Below are 22746 nucleotides of genomic sequence, written 5' to 3' on the forward strand. Positions count from 1 at the left end.
AATTATACATATTCTTCTCTTCTTTAATAAATAATACAAAGTAAATATAAAATGATTCAAAACAAGCAATTAATCTGAATCATAAAGAACTCTATTTGATGACACACTTTCATTATCGCTGAGGTCAACTTTGTTAGTGAGATTTGAGAAACTACCATCAGCAACCGGTGAGGTAGTAGCCACGGTTGTAACTTCATCAGTTTCATTGTAATTATTAGGAGGTATGCGGATCTGTGTGAAGAACATTTTTAGTGGACCAAGACCATAATTTATTATTGAATAAACGTTGAAACGTGGGATGTTGAATGTGCCTCCTTGGCAAACAACGAATTGAGATTCATGTACTATAATTTTTGCAGCGCCTTCAATTACGTAGAAAACGTATGTATTATCACCAGAGCTCTTTGATGGTTTGTGTTTATCTTTATCAATAACGAGCAAACCTGAAGCCATATGATCTGGTTCAGTGAAGAATTTCTTGAATTCAAACAACTTTCCTTCCTTGATTTTACCAACATGAGAACGTTTGGCTGTGAAAACTAAATCTTTTTTGAATTCTTTACCCTGATCATCACGAATAAGTACAGCTGGTTTAGTTTTTTCATCAAGTGTACGATAATATTCTGCCTCTTTCTCCTTTTCGCGTTTTTTGGCTGTTTCTTTTGCATGTCTTTTCTTTTCCCCTTCGTCAACAAAGTGACTTTGATTGAATATTGGTGGACCACCAACGACGTTCCCGTAGAAATCTGTCCTCTCAAGTGCCCAACTTGCTAATGGACGTATACGACGACGTTTCGAGCGACGTACACCCGTACCAATTTGATCAGAATAGTTGCTATCTTGGCGAGTAAGAGAGGTTGTTTTAGCAACCCATCCTTGCCCTTCCGGAAGTGGTGATTGAGGAGGTGTAGGTGAACGTCTCCTGCGTTGCCGCTTTGGAGGAACAGCAGGTGAGGCTTCGCGAGATTGGCCTTCCTCCTGAATATCTTCGAGTGGTTCTGGATAAGCCTCTGGCTCTGGTTCTGGATATTGTTCTTCAGGGATGGGTGACGGTGAGACACGAGAAGGTTCCTCTGCAACCTGCTTCTTTTTACCTTTACTGAGGGACTTGAGACGTGAAAGACGCTCCTGTTCGCGGGAATTTTCCTCTTCTTCCTCCTGTTGTCGCTTCTTTTCACGCTCAAGCTGGGCTCGCCTCTCCTTCCTCCGTCTCTCGCGCTCTGCTTTCTCCTTGTCACGCTTTTTAGTCTCAGTGGCTTTTTTCTTTTCTTGTTCTTTCTGTTTTTTCTCTTCAATACGCGCTTGTTCTTCCTCGCGAGCGTGCCTCTCCTCGCTTTCACGATTATCATTCTCATCAGGAAGCCCTTCGTCAAAGTCTTGCATACTAGCCGGTGAATTCTCATCACGCTGTGGTGGTGGCGGCGTCGCCGGACGCGATTTGCGTTTGTGTTGACGTCGACTTGGAAGTGGCTGAGATTTTGGTATCTCATTATAAATTTCGTTATCACTGTGATCATCATTTGGGAGTGGCTGTGAAGCATATGGTTGCCTTCTTAGACTGCTACTCAGTAGATTCTTCGGTGAGACAGGTTCGCCTGGTTATTTGTGAGCTGAATGATAATACATTGATACAAAACCCACTATTAACTATATCCATAGCGGATGAATCATTGTTGTAGCTGTAATTCACTCGTTTATCGTTATCGTTATCATTCCCAAAATCGAGATCATTGAATACGCCATCATTTGTTTCCAAACCCTCAGCAAAGAAATCATCAAGGTTCTCGAGACCGTCTGCATCTTTAGCAACATTCCCTATACGTATACCTGTTTTTCTAACGTATATACGTCAGGATGAACCACGAGAATAAAGAGACTAACCGTCCTACAACGCCAGGATCATCGTAACGATATTTAGACATTTTCTTGGTGATTTACTTTTATTTTTATGAAATTATGATGATCGTTGTTGAAATAGAATTCTACAACGCGTTTACTCACTTTCCAAATTCGATAAATGTTTGGGAGGGCATTGTCTGCTAATCGTCGAGGTGAGCTTTGGTAGTTTGCGCTATTATTTATTTAATATTGTCTTCAGTCGTAGTTGGTATGTCCGGTGGCGTAGACTCAGCTGTAGCAGCCGGTATTTTAGTCAATCAGGCGAGTAGCTTTACTTTAAATTAGCACCTCCCCTTATTTTAAATCAGGGATTGGACGTTAGAGCGGTATTTATGCGTAACTGGGACACAAAGGATGAGTTATCACTCAGTACAGTAGGTGGTGTGAAGGGATGCGAATGGGAACGTGACTGGGAGGATGTAAAGCGAGTCTGTCACCATCTCAATATTAAAGACTTGAAACTAGTCGACCTCTCAAAGCAATACTGGTACGATGTATTTGAACCTTCTTTGGATGTCTGGCGGGATGGGCGAACACCAAATCCAGATATAGGATGCAATAAACATATAAAATTCGGTGCACTACTCGACCTCGTACTAAAGAACGATGATATGTTGGCGACGGGACACTATGCTCGCATTTTGAACAACCACCTATGCAGAGGACGCGATCGACTTAAAGACCAGAGCTACTATTTGTCAGCTATACAAAGATCTGTGTTGGATAGAGTCGTCTTCCCACTTGGTACCCTCGAGAAGAGCCATGTGAGGAGCCTGGCGCGTGAGTTGCGACTCCCAAACGCCGAGCGAGAGGAGAGTATGGGAATTTGCTTTGTAGGTGAACGGGGTAATAGATTTGGTGCATGGTTGGATGATTATGTCGACAATGTACCGGGTTATTTTCTCACAGAGGACAACAAACCGATTGGTAAACATCGCGGTGTTCATCACTACACAATTGGTCAGAAGGCCGGTATTGGAGGGATGCCATCGAAAATGTTCGTTGCTGCAAAGAGAGATACGGATATCATTGTCGTCAATAATTCCCAACATGATCTTTTAAAGTGCAAGAAAATTTTCACACTTGGTGATACAAATTGGTTGGCAGACATTCCAGCAAAGAGCTTTGAGGCACATGCCCAGGTTAGACATCGCCAGCAGGAAACAAGATGTACTGTGGAAGTCGTTGACAATAAATTAGAAATCACATACCAAGAATACGAAATGGCAGTAGCTCCAGGTCAGGTTGTCGCGATATATGTCGGTGATATATGCGTAGCATCTGCAACCATAGACAAAACTCAAAGTATTATAGACTAGTTATAGATTTACATGCATGTATTTTTAATGTATCAGGGGACGTAATTGCATATATTCTGCAATGAATGTTCGCATGATTGCGTTCCATCTTGACATTGTTGGTATACTAAGTGCAGATCTGTCATCAGATAGTTTGTGCCAGACTGAAGGAAATGGGTTGGGTATTACGTGGAATATAGGTACACCTCTATGGAGGAAAGGTAGATGGTCATCTGAGATACCAGATCGTGATGTCCTATTAACAAAAAACCGTGATTGGAAGTTATTCGATTGATCTACTGTAGGCGTTTCAGCTATGCTGTTCAATCTGTTTTCGATATCAATCATATGAGAGTGCATCCACTCGGTTGTTGAGAAGTAGTTGGGAATTGTTGGGTTAGGTGCTCCCAGTAAGTCCAATAAAACGAGGTGGTCGATACGATCCAACTCAGTTGGATGAGGCTTAAGACGTCTCTTCGATACTGGAGGGTGGTGTGCTTCTTGGATGTCAATGTAGCTGGTTGACAAAGTCTCGGCGAGGTGTTTTGCGCCATATATTGAGTCGTTATCTGACCAATTCTCGAAAGCCTCCTCGCCGTCAAAGAAGATCATCTGGAGGCTCAAATCATGTTCATCGAGTTGCCTCCCATCGAAAGAAGGACCGTATGAGGTCGTGAAGTTTGATCTATCACCACCCGTTGCTTTTATGTAAGGTGGTAACGGCACTTGACCTGATTTTAAACCGAACTTAAGTGAATCGAACTTGTTCAAGATGGGCGTAAAGAAGGTAGCCAAATCGAGTAGCAAGGCGCAAGGGAATGCAGAGTCAGTTGCACCTAGAAACTCAGCGTTCTTGAAGTATTTGCTGTCATAGTGTGCGGCTAAAGTCAACCTAAAAGGGGCGTCTTTGTTTGAGTTAACGACAAGATTGTTGAATGTCTTTCTACCAAGTGGAGTGTTTGATTGGAAGGTGTCAATCGTAGCATCCCAGCGGAGACGACTGAAGTGATTAACGAAGTAATTCAAGACCTGGGTATTATTTGGAGTGTCTGATACCCTTGGGATTAGAATACTATTAAGATGCTTGTTTATACCTATTTAGTTAGATATTTAGTCTCACCGACGAGCTACCCACCAGAAGTCAAATTGCCAGATAATAAATTGACGAGGTTTAACTGACTAATCTCTAGAGGTTTGAAGGAGAGTGCTATAGGGAGAAGAATAAAAAATAAAAATATCAATATCCTCATCGTTCAGGTTAAAGCTACCCTTCAAAGCTAACAATCAGGATGTGGTCAGTTGGGAGCAAGAGAACAGGTTTAATTGGCGTGAAGAGGGGCATGTCCTTTATTTACAACGAACTAAATCAGAAAGTACCAGTAACTCTAATTGAAATCGAGAAGAACAGAGTAAATCAGTTGAAGAAGCCATCTTCCACTAACGAACACCACTTCGTACAACTACAATCTAGGAATCAATTGAAGGAATTCCCTGTCACAGAAAACGGTATCATCCCAATCAACACTGAACTTAACGTTTCCCATTTCATTCCTGGTCAATTCGTCGATATACAGGGTACCTCCAATGGTAAAGGTTTTGCGGGTGTTATGAAGCGCTGGAATTTCAAAGGTTTAAGAGCCTCCCATGGTACTTCCATTTCACACAGATCACAAGGTTCGACCGGTCAGAACCAAGACCCAGGTAGAGTCTTCCCTGGTAAGAAAATGGCAGGTAGAATGGGTGGTGAAACGACGACAGTGCAAAATTTGAAGGTCATCAGAATAGACACCATAAACAATCTCTTGTTAGTAAAGGGCGCTATCCCAGGTAGAGACAACAACTTGGTTTATATTAAGGATGCAGTCAAGAAAATGCTCATAGACACAAAGAACAAAGCAAGGAAATTTGGTTACACAGCCCAACAGGCATTGCCATACGGTGTAGACGATCTCCCTATGCCAACTATCAGCCAAGAGATGGCTAAGTCACTACCAGCAGTCTTGCAAGCACCTGCCAAACCACAAAAAGATTAAATAGACTATACATTTCACTTTATTTAGTTCCATTGTTTTTCATATTCTTGCAAAGACAGGAAGGTATCAACTGCAGTTTGCTCTTGTGAAAAGAATGTCTGCTTGAGCGTGTTCTTGGCCTTATCATTTGAGAACCTATGTCTGTTGATCTTCTTACCTGCGTTTGGCTCACCAATTGGTACATTCTTCTTAACTGCTTCGTTATCGCCCAAACGGGAGTGTAAAGCATCAACGAAATCTTGGTTTGTGACCATACCTCTGTCAGATGCGGTGATGAATCTCTGTCCAGATGCGCTTGGGAAGGTGAGCGCGAGAAGGTGTGTATTGGCAACATCTCTGACGTCAACGATGTTAGACATTGGTTCAACAAGCTTTTCTGGTGTTGCGTCTTTAAGGACACCGCTGAATAATTCGTAGAAACGTGCAATAGATGTGTTAAGCTTTTCCTTTGTTGGAATTTCGTGAATGCATGGACCGAGAACGAGTGGTGGTTCGACAGTTGCTAAATCGAAAGATGGTTTAACCTCCTCTACGAATTTCCAAGCTGCACGTTCAGCCAAAGTCTTGGATGCCATGTAGAAGTCCAAACGTGAAGCGTCTTTGCCCTTTTCTTCGATTTCCTTCGGTGAGTGTGTGTTCCAGTCTTCTTCGGTGAAAGTTGTAGGAGTATCGCGTGGTGTCATAACACTGGCGACTGAGGAGGTGACTACAATACGCTTTACATCTTTATTAAACTTGTGTGCGCTTCTGAGGCAGTTGAGTGTTCCCTCTACAGCCGGGCCGATAAGCTCATTAGGATCATCGGAGTTGAAACTGTAGAGTTTATCAGAGTGTTACCAAACAAAAGCCCAATACTCACTGGAATGGTGATGCAGTGTGGAGAATTGCGTCTACACCTTTGACTGCTTCGTCGAATGCATTAGGAGCTTCAATGTCTTCAACGATGTCATATTCGAGTTGACCGCCACCGCCGCTGATGTCTGAAAGCTTCTTCTTCAAATATTCACCTTTCTCTGTCGATCTTACTGTAGTTTTGACATGAAAACCTTCAATTAAGAGGGTGCGAACAACGTGAGCACCAATGAAACCGGATCCTCCGGTAACTAATACTGTTCCACTTTGTACTGCAGGCATTTTTTTACTGATGGTTTGAGTGTAAGAGAGGATTGTGTCATACTTATATTGATGAGGTAAGTGGAGGTATGACAGTCATTAGTAATATTTTATATTTCTGTTATCTTATCTTATCGTATGGTCTTGCAGAAACACCTCTTTCGTCATTACACCGATGAGTAGCATATACAACCTAGAACCATACACAAACGGGAAGGGTGCGTTGATATAAAGATAACATATGATGCCATTTAACATTATATAGTCGTATTGCAGACAACGGTTGGCGATATAGAGGTGTGTATTCTATCCTACATTGACTACCTAAATAACAAGCTTTTTACAGCTTGAATTATGGGGAAAGGTAAGATTCTTATAGCTTTAATAGAATTTACTAATAAAATACACCAGGAATGTCCAAAAGCTGTTAGAAAGTGCGTATTCTGATGATATACCATCCGTCTTCTTACATCTTGGGAATAGCTTCATAGCGCTCTCATTAGAGGGTTATTACGATGGCTGTATATTTCATAGGTGTGTATACTTCTAAAAGAAGGATATTAATTCAAACCTACCCAGAGTTGTGCCAGATTTCATAGTACAAACTGGTGATCCAACAGGGACAGGAAGGGGCGGTGAATCATTCTACGGTGGTACGCTTAGTAAAATCTCCTCCGTGTATCACTAACGACGCGTAGAACCCTTCGAAACAGAACCACACCAGCGGTTACGCTTTAATAGGAGAGGTCTAGTCGGTATGGCACACAGCGTAGACCCAGACACCGCCGAACGCGATAATAGAGGTCGTATATTACGTACCAATACATCCCAATTCTTCATTACAATGTCAGACGCCATGGAATTGACGGGTACAAATACACTTTTTGGACGTATAGTCGGTGATACGATATTTAACGCACTGAAAATTCAATCATATGAGACGGATGCTGATGAGAAGCCACTTTATCCGCCTAAAATTAAGACAGTGAAGATTGTTATCAACCCATTCGAAGATATCGTACCGAGGATCACACGTGCTGAGCGTAAAGCACAGGCACAGGCTAAGGCAGACAGACAGCGAGAGAGGGAGGAAGAACTTGCGAAATTCAACAAGAAAAAACTCAAAAAGAAGACAGCATTGTTGAGTTTTGGTGATGAGGCTACAGAAGAGGAAGCCCAACCGGAAGTCGGACAGCGGAGGAATGTGAAGTCGTCGCATGATTTACTTGATGACAAGACACTTTCCAAGGATCGTATTGTGAAGAATGACAAACAAGTTGTACCGCAAAATAATATTACCGAATTACGGGCCGAGCCACAACCAGAACCACCTAAAGAACAAGTCACCAAACCCAAAGTGGATCTTGCAGCTATACGGAAAGAACACTCAACAGGTACGAGCGCAGAGTGAGTGTATTCTACCCATGTTGTTCGTAACTCACCCATTGAAGTGTAAAGGAATCGATTAGACAAACAGAGGAGGCCATAGAGGCGATGAAAAGTGGTAAAAAGCCTTCAGAAAAGATGGAAAAGAAGGGGGATGATGACTACAGTGCGATGTTGGAGGGATATAAGAAAGGCAAGCCAAAACGTGGTGCTGCGTTCGATAGGCTCAAGGCTTTCAAAGAAGGTCTCAGGAGTACTGCTAAGGTAGTTGAAAATAGTGAAGAGACACCAGCAGATGATGAGTATGATTATGATAAGGATACCGAAAATGATAGCGACTGGATGAACCACCAATTACACTCCTCAGCAAAGGACAGACTTGAAGAGGATCAAAGTCGACGGGCAGAAGTCGACTATGACGTTATAGACCCTCGTCAATTTAAACGAGCACGTAAACACGCCAATCCAAACAGCGATGTGCGACAGAGAAGCGGTGGAGGCGCCTACGCGCGTATTTAAATGTAATTTTGCGTGCATAGCCGTACATTTTTATATTTTTCGACCTCTAGACATCTAAGTTCGACTTCTTGGAAAACTTCAACACGCTTATGTTCGACAAAGCCCATTTTAGTGAACAACTTAAGGGAAGGTTTGTTGTTATAACTAATTTTTACAGATAAAATGCGCTTCTGAGTGTTATCGACATGTTGAGTGTAATATCCGAGCAATAGAGTTAGCGCTTCAGTTGCGAAACCGCGCCAGCGATGTGTTGGTTCAGCTATCATGATCTCACATTCTGCAATATCAATATCGTCATCCTCGTTGAGGAATATGTTGACATCGCCAATTGGCTGACCGTGTTCCTCGCGTTCTTCGCCATCCAGAAGTCTATAATCTTTTATCGCGCTATCAACAAGAATGAAAGTGAGTTTGTCAGCGTCTTTGTGCCAACTTTTTTGCATCGCGTATTCTTCTTCAAGGGAGAGTGCTTCGCTAGCTGTTAATTCGAGTATATCAGCGTTCGACATCCATTTGTGGTATCTTTCTACATGTTTCTCTCTATAGACTGTTATATTACCTACATTAGGGAGTATGTTGCTCACTTATATGGCACTAGCGTTAGTTTCTCACCAACAATAGTCAGATTCTCGTTGATAATCATAAGCAAGGGAAATCTATTATACAAAAATCCTTAAAAACTCATAAAGAACGATTCTCTATAGCTTGTTTAATCATCTTAACCGTTATAATTGGAATGTCCCATCTTCCTGCGAACTTGAAGCAATCGTCGAGGCGTGCCATACTACCATCTGGAGCGTCAGGGTTGACAATCTCACAGAGTAATCCTGCAGGTGGCAATCCGGCAAGGATAGCCAAATCGGTTGCAGATTCCGTGTGGCCTTCCCTCTGTGTTGTTCCGCCGGCATGATAACGCAAAGGAACCATATGTCCCGGTCTATTGAAATCACTAGCGACAGCACCGGATGAAGGTGATAACATTCGTGCAGTAAGCGCTCTATCAGCTGCTGATATACCTGTCGTTACTCCCCGGAGATAATCCACGGTGACTGTGTAGGCTGTTCTATGTTTTTCTGTATTCTCTCCAGTCATCATCGGTATGTCAAGCTCCCTGAGACGTTCTTCTTCTAAGGAAATGCAAATATAACCGCTATTTATAGTTAGTCAATCTATTACTCATCATAACAAAGAACAAACCTCGTCCATTTTATCATCCAGGCCATCTGTTCTGCTGTAATACCACAGGCTGGTATGACCAGATCACCTTCGTTCTCTCTCCCTTCATCATCCATGACTATCACGAATTCACCATTTTTGTAAGCCTCGACTGCGTCTTTGACACTATCAAAACTGGTTTTAACGTTATCTGGATATGGTTCTTTGCTTAGCGCATTGTATTTTCTCTCTTCGGAACTCATCACTGTCTTCGCAGTTACTCAGCAGCGTATGGGAGTATGACGATACGAATTAAAATAAAATAAAATAAAAATTACATATATAAAGTCGGAAGATCTGAAACTTGCGAGCGGATGTGTTATTTATTATTTAACTTTTTTGTATCCAATATGCAGGTGAATCGTGAGAGAATGATGTACTGTTGGATGGGCTATCCCAGGATGAAGCTGTTCTTCTAAATGGTGAACCAAAACCGGAACCGCCACCTCTAGATGACATTCCACGTCCTCTTGATCCACCTCTTCCGCGACCTCTACCACCAAATACACTAGCTTGTTGAAGGGATTGTTCAAGGAAAATTGGTATTTCTTGTTTTGCTTCTCTTAATATTTCAACCAAACCTCTGACAATATTGAGGTTATTTTGGTTAAAGAATGATATAGCGTGTCCAGTGTTTCCTGCTCTACCTGTTCTACCAATTCTATGCACATAATCATCAATATCTGATGGTAAATCGTAATTAACTACTAAAGAAACGTGAGGAATATCTAAACCACGTGCAGCAACGGCTGTTGCAACCATCAATGGATTATAACCCATTTTGAATGTGTTCAATGCATATTCTCTCTCCCTTTGATCTCTATCACCGTGGATCGCTGTTGCTCTTAAGTTATTTTGCAACAAGAAGTCACAAAGGATATCAGCCATTCTCTTTGTTTCTACGAAAATTAATGTTCTATTATTTGATTCAGGTTCCATATGTCCTTCAAGTATGTCCAGTAAGACACTCTTCTTCTCAAAGTCTTCAGCCCATTCAACGGTTTGAGTGATGTTCTCGGATGTACTACCAACTCTACCAACAGATAAGAAAATTTCATTCTTAAGGAAATCACCAGCGAGTAATTGAATTTCTCTTGGGAATGTTGCAGAGAAAAGTAAAGTTTGACGATCTTCAACTGAAGGCATGTCACAACCTTGTACGATTCTTCTAATTTGTGGTTCGAAACCCATATCCAACATTCTATCAGCTTCGTCGAGTACTAAATATTTGACATTTGCTAATGAAATTTTTCCTCTATCAATGAAATCGCATAAACGACCAGGTGCGGCACTTAATAAATCGCAACCTCTATCTAATTGTCTCATTTGTTCACCAGATGGGGCACCACCGTATACAACGGCAGGTTTAACCCAAGATCTATAAGCGAATTTTTTAGCTTCTTCGTGTATTTGATTAACCAATTCTCTTGTTGGTGCTAAAATAAGAGCAGTTGGGTAAACTTTTGTTGAATACTTTGATGGATTTGCAGGTGGAGTTTGTACAGGACCATTTTTGAAACATTCTGAAAGGATAGGGAAGAGGAAACCGCCAGTTTTACCTGAACCAGTTTGGGCACATGCCTATGTGTGTGGTCAGTAAAGAAAGAAGAGTAAGTAGGAACTAACCATTAAATCGCAACCTTGACCAATAATTGGTACGGAATACTTTTGTACTGGGGTAGGAGTTGTATATCTAGCGAATTTGATGTTTTCGAGTAAGTGAGGATCAATTGGAGGGTTTGTGAACTCTATGATTGGTTCAGGAACATTATGACCTTTAGCTTCTACTGGGATGTCGGCGTATTTGTCAAAGTTGATACCTGTTGATTGCTTGAACGGATCGCCTGGTTCACCAAACAAGTCTAACTCCAACCTTTCGTTTCTAGGCGCTGGAATGTGAATACCGTCGAGCCATTTTCCGTAACCATCTGGTCTTCTTGTGCGAGGTGGGAGGGAAGAAGGCGGTTTTGAAGGTCTTCCAGCGAAGGAAGAATTTGAAGGAGTTCTAGTAAAAGCGCCTGGCATTGGAGAAGAAGCGCCAACTGCAGGTGGAACTGAAGGGGACCTCTCTTGAGCTCTCAAGTGTGGTGGTACGTATTTCCTGGCTGGTTGTGTAGCGCCTGCGCTATTGTTTGCTAAACAGATTGAATTAGTTTAGAAGCTATTTGCCATAGAAATTTACTTACACATTTTAGATTCCATTTGGGAGTTTCGTAAAGAGAGAGAATTTTTGATGTGTTTAAACTGACATACGATAATAAAATGAGAATATTCACAATAGCTCGTAAACAATTGCAAGATATTGCTTATAAAGATTCTAAACCTTTGAAACTCACTAGAAAACTTAATGATCCCCATGGCCAATTCGAGTATACGGGTAAATCGCTATTGACCCCGAGAGAGGAGCTCAGATTTAGATTGGCTGTTTCTACGAACGCTTTCACTCCCTCGAGCCAGAATGAATTAGAAGCACGCCGTGAGTGGGTAGAGAAACAACGTGAATGGAGATACAGATTGCGTGGTATCAAGTATAACAAGGATGATGACTTGAAATCTATTAAAGACGGCTCTATTAGCACTTTGAATCAATTCAACCTCGTCGGTTTACCCGTCTTCCTCCCTAACATCACCTTCAGATTGATGAGAAACCACACACCAGCAGGGAAGGAATACAACCCGTACTTCGCAACCTTCAGAATACCACGTTCACTCACAAAGCAAGACATCAGATCTTATTTGTTAGCTGTCTACGGTGTTCGCTCTACCTGGATACACACCGATTTATACCAGCCACGTCTGGTGAGAGGTATGAACATGCGCTGGAAGAGAAAGGGAAGAGGTGACGCTACCACCGGAAGGGGTTTCTACAAGAGAGCCCTCGTCGGTCTCGAAGAGCCATTCTACTTCCCAGACGAACCAACGAGGGAAGAACTCGAGAACAAGTACGCATACAGCGAGAGAGAATGGATGACAAGAAGAATGTTGATGGCATTCCAGAAGGGCTGGAGATGGAGGGGTGTCCAGGAAACTGGCCAAAGAGGCGCTACACAGAGACTTCCTAATGTTCTCAAGGCTGTCTCCATCAGAAGAGCTCAACGTGAAGAAGCGATCGCCGATCAAGTTGAAAAGATCCGCCAAATGAGACTATAACTTAATTTTGTATTTTATTTTATATATGATATCATCTTAGAATGGAAGAACGCAACGTCTGTTTGTAGTCAACTATCAAAATGACGACAGCGGACAATGAAAAGAATAAGCGCAACGCGTCGCCATTGCCTTCACCTTCTGCGTTCATACAACGTCTGAATAGCTACTCCAAGCATGGTTTTGATATTCCTGACCATATTAGAGTCAAGTGCGTCTAATTACCACGTTTCTATCTATCTCACGCATACAGATTTGCTCCCATAAATGTACCCCGCCATCGGAGACTCCAAACGGCTGCAGTCGCAACTTGGGCACTCATATTGCCTATTTCGTTCTCGCTCTTTCTGCTCTGCCTGTGGGTAAACGACTGTCTATACAACATCATATAACAGTATACACACAGCTCATTCCCTCCGATTTGGCCGATATTGATCCCATACCTTATTTGGGCATTCCTTATCGATAACGCACCGGAAGATGGAGGAAGGGCGAGAAAATGGTTTAGGGATAGTAGAATATGGAAATTCTTTGCCGAATATTATCCTGTTTCGTGGGTCTATGTCTTTCCTAGAGATTTATCTCATCGAGTTTAGAATGGTAAAGGTGCGTTTATTGGCGTACTTTATAGTGTCTATCTCACATTGTCGCTTATAGGAGGATGAATTACCATCTGACAAAGCCTACGTATTCGGTTACCACCCTCACGGGATTATAGGAATGTATGTTACAAACTAAACTAAATAAGCTAAATTCAAGACTAATGTATGATTCAGGGGAGCACTAGCTAACTTTGCAACTAACGCTACAGGATTTTCTTCATTATTTCCTAACATAAACCCACATTTATTAACTCTAACAGCTAATTTTCAAGTACCGTTCTACAGGGATTTGCTCCAATCGATGGGTATCTGTAGCGTTACAAAGCGCAGCTGTGAAAGGATCCTTAGAAAGGGACCAGGAAACGCCATTACTATTGTTGTAGGTGGTGCAGCTGAAAGTTTGAACGCACATCCAGGTACTTCCGACTTAATCTTGAAGAAGAGATTAGGATTTATTAAAATTGCTATCAGGGAGGGGTGAGTATACTTCTTATAGTGATATTATTACTAATTACACAAACAGCGCTAACCTTGTTCCTGTTTTCTCCTTCGTAGGTGGTATCGTGCTTATCTATCCACCTCTTAACTCCGCTGTGAAGGGCGAAAATGATATTTATCAGCAATTGGCGACTGAAGATGGTAGCACTATCCACAAATTACAAAAAACATTCCAGAAGATTTTCGGTTTCACACTTCCCTTGTTCCACGGCAGAGGTATATTCAATTGTAGGTGTACTGGCTAGGTTTTTAGTTACCAACATGTCTACAGACAACCTCGGTTTGATGCCATACAGACATCCAATTGTTTCGGTTGTAGGAAAAGCAATTGAAGTTGAACAAACGTCAAACCCATCACAGGAGATGCTAGAAGATGTACAATCGAGGTACATTGATGAGTTGATGAGGTGAGTGTCTTGCACTTGTATTTTGCTTTTTCACTCATCAAAACCAAGAATCTGGGACAAATATAAAGATATCTACGCAGCTAATCGTACTCGTGAATTAACATTAGTTGATTAATGTACTAATAAATAACTCTTGAACTGATACCATAATGTCATTAGTAAACGTATTCGTAACTTCACCGGATACACACTCAGAGAGGCGCTTTTTGAGAAATATAACGCTATCTGAATTGAGGGCTCGTCTTGAGCCTATCGTTGGTATACCATCACAGAATCAAACACTCACGCTTGATGGAGTTTTACTGATGAATATGAACTTGAGTTTAGTGGATGCTGGTGTGAGGGAGCTTTCTACACTCACCGTGAGTTTACATTAGACTTATCTGCACACGCTAAAGAAGCGAAAAGGTTGGTGATATCACAGACGAGAAGAACGAACGAGGTGGACAATATACCGATGTATCACAGGTGGAGAAATACGATATGACTGATGAGGAGTACAAAAACCGGAGTGATACAGTGTTAGCATATAAGAAAGCGAACGAAATTGGTAGATTCAGCAAAGCAGCTGCAGAAGCCGAAAAAGAGCCGTTACCAGAGCATATCAAGGTAAATGATAGATGTAAAATACACCCATCAACTGCTGGAGAAATAGAGAGGCTTGGTCATGTACGTTATGTTGGTAAAACGTCATTTTCACCTGGGAATTGGATTGGCGTTGAACTTGATGAGCCAGTTGGGAAGAACGACGGGTGGTGGGTGCTATGTTTGCTTTAAAGAAACACTAACGACAGCCAACAGCATACAAGGAAAGCGCTACTTTGAGTGTAAACAGAAGTATGGTAGCTTTGTGAAGCCGGACAGGGTAGAAATCGGGGAATTTGAAGACGAGGAACTACTTTCAGATTTAGAGGAAATGTAGACTAATTCAGACTTCTATTTTGTAGATTCGTCAATTCTTCTCGACGTACAAGTTGTCTCTCGTAGTCTAACAGTCTGTCTTTTTGTTCTTTCTTGAGTTGCACGCGTTGCTGATCCTTTATGACACCCTGGAACATATTCTAGCCGGTCTTAGTTTGTTATTCTCGCTTTATATCCTAGACTCACATCCCGTTCAATTTCCTGAGAGTAGTGGACGGCGAATACGGTAGCCGCACTGAAAAAGAGACTGCCTATAAACGCTAGTTTCGCTCTACTCGACATTTTAAATTTAACGCTTTCGGTCGTATTTACTGAGAGCTGAGCTGAGCTGAGGACAACTTGAAGTATAACGACGATGTGAGTATATTCAATAGTAAAATAAAGACTAAAATACTTACGCCTTATAGGACTTCTCGCTTATTGGTAAACAGAGCTGGTAGGCTAGTCAAACACTCCACAAAAAATACTAACCAATCAAAAGGCTCACTCGCTCGTATCGGACAGCAACCATTAAAGGCTGCTATCAGCGCACGTCAATACTCACAAAAGCCTGCACCAGCTGAGAAGGCTTCTTCATTGATTGACAGCCTTCCAGGTAACTCCGTCGTCTCAAAAACTGGTTCTGTCGTTCTCGGTACCGGTTTGACTGCAGCAGCAATCTCACAAGAGTTATACGTTGTCAACGAGGAGTCTATTTTGGCCATTGGTTCCCTCATCTTGTTCGCTTACATCGCTAAGATCGCCCGCGAACCATACAACAGCTGGGCATCTTCACAAATTGAGAAAATGAAGAACGTTCTCAATGCTTCACGCACCCAACACACTGAAGCTGTTCAATCACGTATTAACAACGTCGGTGAATTGAAGGACGTCGTTAACCTCACAAAATCACTCTTCGCTTTATCAAAGGAAACCGCCCAAACTGAATCAAAGGTTTACGAGCTCACCCAACAAAACGCCGTCAACGCTGAGGTCAAGTCTGTCCTCGACTCATGGGTTCGTTTTGAAGCTCAAGAGAGAGAATCCGAACAAGCTCAACTCACTCAAACCGTTATTAACAACATTAACAAGCAAATCTCTGATGAGAAGTTCCAAAAGGATACTCTCACCCAAGCCGTAGCTGAAATTGAGCAACTCGTCAAAGATAAGAAAATCTAGATGAAAATTTTTCTTTACCTTTTTACAAATATATGAAAATGTTGAACTTCTTTAACTGATTGTAAATGTGGTGGGTTCAGGAAGTATGCTGCAGTTGTGTCTTTGCCGAATTTCTTGATAATCCAGTTTTGTATCTCTTGGGCGCCATCTAGATTGTCTGAATTTGTGAAGCCGTATAGACCATTAGATAGCGCGTTCTGATAGCCAACATCGCTAGTGTATAAGTCCTGGTGTATGAGTGGTATCCGTGACCCTATAGGTCGTCTTACTATGGCGTGATTAACAAAGGAAAAACTTACAGCAAACCCAGTGTTCGACGTTGTGTGGCACAGCGTATCCCCAATCGTTGTTGAGTAATTTATGCAGTTTGTCTGGTATATCGCGTGTAAAGTACTTTGGTTGATTTGCAACTTGTGGTGGGGGTGTAGGAGGTGGTGTCTGGTCAGACATCACCCAGCCTAAACGTTCTTTGAGAAGATATTGTGCTGTTTGACGTCAGAAAGCTGGTGCTAAGAGCCAATGTTCCAACTGACGTATAGAGCCGTGGGCGGCGATAATCTTTGAACGCCACTGGTCGTACGCCTCCTGGTGATCTGGATGCCGACGTAGTTTACCTAAATCGCTGTGGACGTTTAGATAGTCATAAATTAAAGTGATGATGACACACCCGCTAGCTACAGATCGTCAAAGCGATTCTAAATAAGAACTAAATACGTACAGATTATCTCCGTTAGGTCCTCCCAGCTGAATAGCGTCGGGTACTGTCTGCTGTCTGAATTTTCTGTCTGCATATCTTTGATTGTTAGGAATGTACTAAGCTTGAAGCTCAACTGTCAAGTAAAAAATATATCTAAAATGCCAAAATCAGGCTTTATGGGTGAATATTCATATTAGTTAGCCTATAATAAACCCTAACTATCTCATAGGTTTCGATGCTTTCGCTAAAACACTAGAAGAAAGCAGGATCAGAACTAACTTTGGTGCTTACCTAACTATTATCTGCGCTATCTTAATCTCTTTTCTCACCTTCAACGAATTCCGAGATTACAGAGCAGTCGATTTCAAACCACGCATTATCGTCGACCAATCCAGAAGCGAGAAGCTTCAGTTGAATTTCAACGTTACATTCCCTAGAGTTCCTTGCTATTTGCTCTCTCTAGATCTTATGGACGTCAGCGGTGAGCAAGTACGCGATCTTAGACACGCGATTGTGCGCACTCGTCTCTCTGAGAAAGGTGAAACTATCGATGGTATGAAAACTGCAGGTATGAGTGGTTATCTCAACGAAGTCGCAAAACCACGTGAATGTGGTAGTTGTTACGGCGGTGTACCACCAAACGAGGAGAAATGTTGCTACACTTGTGACGACGTTAGAGAATCATACGTTAAGCAAGGATGGTCATTTGTTAATCCAGATGGTGTCAAACAGTGTCTTGATGAACACTGGGCTGAGAGAGTCAAAGAACAATCAAGTGAAGGTTGCAATGTTGCTGGTTTGGTTGATGTTAACAAGGTTGTCGGCAACTTCCACATCAGTCCGGGTCGTTCCTTCCAATCTAACGCTCATCATATACATGATTTGGTTCCATATCTTAAAAATGCCAACAATCATCACGACTTTGGACATATCCTCCATCACTTTAGCTTCAAGTCTAGCAATGAACCAGCCGATACCGACAACTTGAAAGAAATGCTTAACATTAACGACCCATTGAGCAACACAAAAGCACACACTGAAGTAAGCAACTATATGTTCCAGTACTTCCTCAAGGTTGTCTCGACTGATTTCGATTTCCTCAACGGTGAAAAACTCAACTCACATCAGTACTCTGCGACTGCTTATGAGCGCAATCTTGACGAAAAGGGTATTTACGCTCAAGATGGACACGGTCAGACGATCTTACACGGCGTTGAAGGTTTCCCTGGTGTCTTCTTTAATTACGATATCAGCCCTCTTAGAGTAATTTACACAGAATCTCGTCGCTCATTTGCTAGCTTCTTAACGTCGACATGCGCGATCGTTGGTGGTGTACTCACAGTCGCGTCCATTATTGACGCTGGTGTTTTCGGTGCAAGACAGAAACTCACTGGTAAAACCCACTCATCTGCTGATGGAAAGCTACTCTAATTTCATATTCCCGGTCACAATGAGAATGATGTAATATATGAACAATAAAGTTTTATCTAAAATGCATTGATTTCAGCATACATAACTAGTTTGATGTGATAATAAAATAGCATCCTGCATAATCACATCCGCTGACAGATGAATAATTAGATCCGAGAATATAGACTTTGGGTAAACATCCGTCATTTGCCGTGATAACTGTTGGTTTTATAGCTGTCAGAACTGTCATCTCGGTTATTGGAAGGTTTACAAGCGAAGGCTGACGTCGGGGAGAGATGGCCTTATCACATCTTAATAAAGGAGATAGAGGCAGTGCTATAATCACCGAATTAGTTAATGTGTAGAAAAGCTACCCCGTGCTACACCCGGGACAAGATAAGACATCGACCGAAAATATAGCTGTGTTGGTCTGCCAAAAAGTTGGTATAGAATTTCGTACAAAAAAGCAAAAAAAAAAGATTTCTACATGTTATACAAGATAATTGTTTATATCTACGCTCATTCACTCAAACTGTTATATAAAAAGTATAAAAAACTTCACCCTGATTGTGTACCTAGTGTGAGATCTCGGGATAAATTAAAATTATGCGGATTGCATTATACAATTATCTCTAAAAAAAACATTTTAGGATAGTTTGACCGCTCGACTAACTAAAAAAGGAAGGTAGCCCGTTTGAATAATTTCACCTCTTGAACGCGTTTGATTAAATTAGAGACAATGCCACTTCAATCACCAAAACGGCCTGGAGACGCCAGCAACAGGAGTAAAAGTTCAAAATCAGAGTCACAAATGAGCAAATTAACAAAGTTACCACCTAGAACAGAATCAAAGACGACCCCCCCACATAGCGCAAGTGCAGCTGATATCGATATTGAAGCTGAAGCCGAATCTGACAATCTAGCCACACCCCCAGCAAGGAGAATTGCATCAGCTAGTCAAAGTTATGGACTGAGAAATGATGCGGCTGTGACCCCTACTAAAGAACCTCAGTCGCTCGAAGATGAAATTGACGCGACTTTAAATAACAGCAATGTTGGTCCGGATACTATAGCAGTAGCACGAGGTGAATTAGGCGCGAACCTCGGTCCTTATGCCGTATGTAGCATCTTATTGTCCATTACATCGTATTAACACCTCACAGTCATCTGAGATAATGCAGCCTTCAAAGTCAAACCTTAGCTCCACTTTCACAGCACCAATTATGCAAAATGAAGATACAAGATATAGTCGGTATTCAACAATATCGACTGACATTGAGTATAAAGATAGTCCATACAGACATTCAATTCCAGCTACCGTTATACAAAAGAAGGAAGATGATGATAGAGTCAACACCAACTTACCTTTCAGAAACGCTCTCTTTTGGGATCATCTTAAAGATGATACGGATATGGATGATGATGGATTACATACCTTTGATGTGAAATCTAAAGCTCCAGAGAGCTCTGGTTTCTACCCATTTAGTGGTAGAGGTTGGCTAAATTTTGGTATGATTGGCGTACTGATTGGTGCACTTCTCATGCTTTTTGCTGGATGTGAGTTGATTTTTTCACGTTTGTTACTCTCTAACTGTCATAGATCCAATTTTATCATTTTTCCGTGATCAAGGACAGACTACAGAGGGAGCTTACAATCTCGGTGGTATCAATGCTACCGGCCAAATACCAGTTTTACCAGGTGTCAGAGGTCTTGTTGATGATGACACACCAGAAGATGTGAAACACAGAGTGGGATACGTGAGTGTTTTACCTTCTTTACTAGCACCTCTAACGATATATTACTAGGATGGAAAGAACTACAAGTTAGTATTCTCTGATGAATTCGAGCAAGAAGGTAGAACATTCTTCCCTGGTGAAGACCCATTCTTCGAGGCCGTAAACATCTGGTATTGGCCAACAGGTGATATGGAATGGTATTCACCAGAGCAAGTTATGACTCGCGATGGTGCGCTCGAAATAACGATGGAAAACACAGATGTTGGAGATCTCCATTACAAATCCGGTATGGTTCAGTCATGGAACAAGTTCTGCTTCTCAGGTGGTATAATTGAATTCGCAATACAATTACCAGGTCGTGGAGACGTATCTGGTTTCTGGCCAGGTGCATGGACAATGGGTAATCTCGGTAGACCAGGTTATGGTGCATCGACTGAAGGTACATGGCCATATAGTTATGATAGTTGCGATGTAGGTACTATGCCAAACCAGACAAACAAAGGCGGTACAGGACCAATAGGTGCCCTCAACAGCAATGAAGGAAACGCACTTTCTGTCCTTCCTGGTCAAAAGCTTTCAAGTTGCACATGTAAAGGCGAAGATCACCCAGGTCCACACCACAGCGTAGGTAGAGGTGCACCAGAAATTGACGCCCTTGAAGCACAAACTGATTTCGTCAGAAAAGGTGGTGCCGCTTCTCAATCAGGTCAATTCGCTCCATTTGACTACGGATATGATTGGAGAGATGGTGAAGATTATACTCCAATTTACGATCGCACGAATACAGAATTGAATAGCTACAAAGGTGGTGTTTATCAAGAAGCTGTTTCTGGTGTTACTTTCCTCGGTAATGATGCCTACGAATTAACTAAACAAGAATTCATGAAATTCGGTTTCGAATATTCAGCTGATCCAAAAACACGCGATACAAACTCCATTACTTGGTTCGTTGATGATGACAGAACATGGACAATGAACGCTGCTGCCGTTGGACCAGATGAACGTGTTCAAATTGGCCAACGTCTCGTGTCTGAAGAACCAATGTCAATCATTATGAACTTCGGTATGGCAGATGGTTTCTCAGCTGTCGAACTTGATAAACTTAACTTCCCTGCAACTATGAGAGTTGATTATGTCAGAATATATCAAACGGAAGATCATATCAACGTTGGATGCAATCCACCTAGTCGCCCAACAACTGATTATATCAACGATCACCTAGATGCTTACATGAATGCAAATGTAACGCAATGGGAGAAATTGGGTTATAGTTGGCCAAAATCTTCATTCAAAGATGAATGTTGAGTGATTAGTTTTGAACTTCAATGGTACGTTTTCAGAATGTCTCTAATCGGATCAGATATCCTCTCGCTTTTTCTCAGTAAGAAATACACGGTATATATAACACCACAACACTCGTTCTAGTATTACAGTATATTTTATCTTAATTTTTTCATTCATTGGTTTATCAACAAATGGACAATAGCGATTTTACAAGTATATAATCTAGTTGATTGATACAGAACAATTCTACACTCTTTATTAATAGCAATTGTATAACATAATTTGATGTATTTATTTGATGCTATAAATACTAATTCATAATAATTTCTTTTGAATCGATGTGACTTGATCATCAGAAAGCTTCTCAAGATCAATGTCTAGTTTCTTTGCGTTGACTTTAAGACTATAGACCAATTTACTTTCATAATCTGGTAAGAATAATTCATGATTCACGTTTGGGAATAAATGAATCCAATCGTCATCATTAAAACCATATAATTTGAGGAAATTTAGTACCTTCGTCCCTTTCTTTAATTGAAAGCCAAAAATTGGTTTTCTACTTTTAGATTCTCTCACCCTCACCGCTCGTAAAGAATCGAAACTAACTATTCTAGCTAATCTGACATCTGTACTGTTTGGTTGTACTAATAAAATTATTGCATCATCTTTATATACCAAATGCGTTTGTCTATTTGTTTGTTTTTCTAGTGCTGTTTCACCAAAATATGCTTTTGATAGTGGTATAGTTTTTTCACTTAGGTATATCATATCGGCGCTAGTCTTATGTGAGAACTCTTTCCAATGTTTAGAAACTATCTCGTCTTCTGCGAGTAGTTTGGCATTAGTTGCTAGTGCAGTCTTTGTTGATTTCTTAATCCTTTCTGGTTTATCCTTTGTAGCAGGAATGATAGGTGGTGGTGGTGTTAAATTTGAGCTATCAGAGTCGGAATTATCTGCTGATGTTGATTGTGTCATTTCCTTCGCTTTCCCTTTATCCTTTCCTCGAGTTGTCATAGGTTGTCCAACATTTCTTGGCTTTACTACCCGTTTTTGCGAACCATTCGCTGATCTTTTTTTATTTCCTTTATTTATGACTAGTTTACTATTAAATCATGTTATTTTTACCCTCATTTTACTCACTATTCGCTGTTAAATTGGATGGTTCACCATTAACGGATACGGTTGTATTAGATACGACATTTGAAGTAAGATTTATACGCGGTTTAACTAATTACATTGTAAGATTATTCTATAGGACTCTTGTCCTACTTACACCGTTGTATAATATCCTCTTCTGTCCATTCATCGCCCACGTTGATATTGAACGGAATATCAACGGATTTATAATTTATTCTCTTATTTTGATTAGTAGTGTAGCTGATTCCTACAGCTAACTGTACTGATCGCGACATTTCAAGTTAT

At 41.3% G+C, this 22746-nt stretch overlaps 17 protein-coding genes across 17 annotated transcripts; 9 read left to right on the plus strand and 8 right to left on the minus strand.

The window, feature by feature from the left end:
- Positions 1 to 21: 21 nt before the first annotated feature.
- WALSEDRAFT_59989 (hypothetical protein) lies at positions 22 to 1894 on the minus strand. The gene is made up of 2 exons (XM_006957474.1): positions 1642 to 1894; positions 22 to 1595 (listed from the first exon to the last, which is right to left on the minus strand). The coding sequence occupies exons 1-2, from the start codon at positions 1655 to 1657 to the stop codon at positions 70 to 72; spliced, it is 1542 nt and encodes a 513-aa protein (XP_006957536.1). The 5' UTR covers positions 1658 to 1894; the 3' UTR covers positions 22 to 69.
- Positions 1895 to 2096: 202 nt separating this feature from the next.
- Positions 2097 to 5217, plus strand: WALSEDRAFT_44633 (5-methylaminomethyl-2-thiouridylate-methyltransferase). The gene is made up of 2 exons (XM_006957475.1): positions 2097 to 2160; positions 2208 to 5217. The coding sequence occupies exons 1-2, from the start codon at positions 2110 to 2112 to the stop codon at positions 3216 to 3218; spliced, it is 1062 nt and encodes a 353-aa protein (XP_006957537.1). The 5' UTR covers positions 2097 to 2109; the 3' UTR covers positions 3219 to 5217.
- WALSEDRAFT_16975 (hypothetical protein) lies at positions 3243 to 4280 on the minus strand (the record flags this gene model as incomplete). Its single annotated transcript, XM_006957405.1, has 2 exons — positions 3243 to 3882; positions 3961 to 4280. Coding segments are annotated over 2 exons (960 nt in total), but the record flags the coding sequence as incomplete, so codon positions are not given.
- WALSEDRAFT_50835 (translation protein) lies at positions 4487 to 5230 on the plus strand (the record flags this gene model as incomplete). Its single annotated transcript, XM_006957476.1, has 1 exon — positions 4487 to 5230. One exon carries the CDS (start codon positions 4487 to 4489, stop codon positions 5228 to 5230), a length of 744 nt encoding a protein of 247 aa, XP_006957538.1.
- WALSEDRAFT_31991 (D-lactaldehyde dehydrogenase) lies at positions 5226 to 6378 on the minus strand. The gene is made up of 2 exons (XM_006957477.1): positions 6090 to 6378; positions 5226 to 6043 (listed from the first exon to the last, which is right to left on the minus strand). The coding sequence occupies exons 1-2, from the start codon at positions 6362 to 6364 to the stop codon at positions 5254 to 5256; spliced, it is 1065 nt and encodes a 354-aa protein (XP_006957539.1). The 5' UTR covers positions 6365 to 6378; the 3' UTR covers positions 5226 to 5253.
- A 60-nt stretch (positions 6379 to 6438) lies between these two features.
- WALSEDRAFT_68271 (cyclophilin-like protein) lies at positions 6439 to 8793 on the plus strand. Its single transcript, XM_006957478.1, has 8 exons — positions 6439 to 6561; positions 6609 to 6640; positions 6690 to 6707; positions 6755 to 6777; positions 6827 to 6877; positions 6923 to 6996; positions 7042 to 7750; positions 7795 to 8793. The coding sequence occupies exons 1-8, from the start codon at positions 6519 to 6521 to the stop codon at positions 8246 to 8248; spliced, it is 1404 nt and encodes a 467-aa protein (XP_006957540.1). The 5' UTR covers positions 6439 to 6518; the 3' UTR covers positions 8249 to 8793.
- Positions 8302 to 8891, minus strand: WALSEDRAFT_4358 (acyl-CoA N-acyltransferase; the record flags this gene model as incomplete). The annotated part of the gene is made up of 2 exons (XM_006957397.1): positions 8302 to 8788; positions 8833 to 8891. Coding segments are annotated over 2 exons (546 nt in total), but the record flags the coding sequence as incomplete, so codon positions are not given.
- sum3 (DEAD-domain-containing protein) lies at positions 8883 to 11678 on the minus strand. Its single transcript, XM_006957479.1, has 4 exons — positions 11650 to 11678; positions 11090 to 11598; positions 9446 to 11044; positions 8883 to 9398 (listed from the first exon to the last, which is right to left on the minus strand). Exons 1-3 carry the CDS (start codon positions 11663 to 11665, stop codon positions 9794 to 9796), a joined length of 1776 nt encoding a protein of 591 aa, XP_006957541.1. The 5' UTR covers positions 11666 to 11678; the 3' UTR covers positions 8883 to 9398; positions 9446 to 9793.
- WALSEDRAFT_31992 (3,4-dihydroxy-2-butanone 4-phosphate synthase) lies at positions 8884 to 9693 on the minus strand. The gene is made up of 2 exons (XM_006957480.1): positions 9446 to 9693; positions 8884 to 9398 (listed from the first exon to the last, which is right to left on the minus strand). Exons 1-2 carry the CDS (start codon positions 9664 to 9666, stop codon positions 8930 to 8932), a joined length of 690 nt encoding a protein of 229 aa, XP_006957542.1. The 5' UTR covers positions 9667 to 9693; the 3' UTR covers positions 8884 to 8929.
- A 380-nt stretch (positions 11679 to 12058) lies between the features above and the next one.
- WALSEDRAFT_9562 (hypothetical protein) lies at positions 12059 to 12373 on the plus strand (the record flags this gene model as incomplete). Its single annotated transcript, XM_006957399.1, has 1 exon — positions 12059 to 12373. A coding segment is annotated over one exon (315 nt), but the record flags the coding sequence as incomplete, so codon positions are not given.
- A 306-nt stretch (positions 12374 to 12679) lies between these two features.
- On the plus strand, positions 12680 to 14259 carry WALSEDRAFT_59992 (diacylglycerol acyltransferase). The gene is made up of 10 exons (XM_006957481.1): positions 12680 to 12821; positions 12864 to 12968; positions 13017 to 13163; positions 13207 to 13216; positions 13268 to 13332; positions 13387 to 13689; positions 13736 to 13763; positions 13812 to 13938; positions 13982 to 14117; positions 14166 to 14259. The coding sequence occupies exons 1-10, from the start codon at positions 12694 to 12696 to the stop codon at positions 14230 to 14232; spliced, it is 1116 nt and encodes a 371-aa protein (XP_006957543.1). The 5' UTR covers positions 12680 to 12693; the 3' UTR covers positions 14233 to 14259.
- Positions 14260 to 14266: 7 nt separating this feature from the next.
- On the plus strand, positions 14267 to 15323 carry WALSEDRAFT_37023 (hypothetical protein; the record flags this gene model as incomplete). Its single annotated transcript, XM_006957482.1, has 4 exons — positions 14267 to 14479; positions 14526 to 14872; positions 14919 to 15178; positions 15225 to 15323. 3 exons carry the CDS (start codon positions 14267 to 14269, stop codon positions 15037 to 15039), a joined length of 681 nt encoding a protein of 226 aa, XP_006957544.1. The 3' UTR covers positions 15040 to 15178; positions 15225 to 15323.
- Positions 15324 to 15578: 255 nt separating this feature from the next.
- WALSEDRAFT_17293 (hypothetical protein) lies at positions 15579 to 16196 on the plus strand (the record flags this gene model as incomplete). The annotated part of the gene is made up of 1 exon (XM_006957420.1): positions 15579 to 16196. A coding segment is annotated over one exon (618 nt), but the record flags the coding sequence as incomplete, so codon positions are not given.
- Positions 16197 to 16210: 14 nt separating this feature from the next.
- Positions 16211 to 16993, minus strand: WALSEDRAFT_68278 (hypothetical protein; the record flags this gene model as incomplete). The annotated part of the gene is made up of 4 exons (XM_006957483.2): positions 16915 to 16993; positions 16730 to 16870; positions 16496 to 16681; positions 16211 to 16449 (listed from the first exon to the last, which is right to left on the minus strand). Exons 1-4 carry the CDS (start codon positions 16985 to 16987, stop codon positions 16211 to 16213), a joined length of 639 nt encoding a protein of 212 aa, XP_006957545.1. The 5' UTR covers positions 16988 to 16993.
- Positions 16994 to 17016: 23 nt separating this feature from the next.
- Positions 17017 to 18401, plus strand: WALSEDRAFT_59995 (endoplasmic reticulum-derived transport vesicle ERV46). The gene is made up of 2 exons (XM_006957484.1): positions 17017 to 17073; positions 17123 to 18401. The coding sequence occupies exons 1-2, from the start codon at positions 17052 to 17054 to the stop codon at positions 18322 to 18324; spliced, it is 1224 nt and encodes a 407-aa protein (XP_006957546.1). The 5' UTR covers positions 17017 to 17051; the 3' UTR covers positions 18325 to 18401.
- Positions 18402 to 19715: 1314 nt separating this feature from the next.
- Positions 19716 to 21345, plus strand: WALSEDRAFT_16946 (concanavalin A-like lectin/glucanase; the record flags this gene model as incomplete). Its single annotated transcript, XM_006957403.1, has 3 exons — positions 19716 to 19860; positions 19904 to 20061; positions 20110 to 21345. The coding sequence occupies 3 exons, from the start codon at positions 19716 to 19718 to the stop codon at positions 21343 to 21345; spliced, it is 1539 nt and encodes a 512-aa protein (XP_006957465.1).
- Positions 21346 to 21639: 294 nt separating this feature from the next.
- Positions 21640 to 22738, minus strand: WALSEDRAFT_68281 (hypothetical protein; the record flags this gene model as incomplete). The annotated part of the gene is made up of 3 exons (XM_006957485.1): positions 21640 to 22418; positions 22465 to 22551; positions 22598 to 22738. Coding segments are annotated over 3 exons (1007 nt in total), but the record flags the coding sequence as incomplete, so codon positions are not given.
- Positions 22739 to 22746: the final 8 nt, after the last annotated feature.

The sequence above is a fragment of the Wallemia mellicola genome, assembly GCF_000263375.1.
Source record: "Wallemia mellicola CBS 633.66 unplaced genomic scaffold WALSEscaffold_6, whole genome shotgun sequence".
In the NCBI taxonomy this organism is placed as follows: Eukaryota; Fungi; Basidiomycota; class Wallemiomycetes; order Wallemiales; family Wallemiaceae; genus Wallemia; species Wallemia mellicola.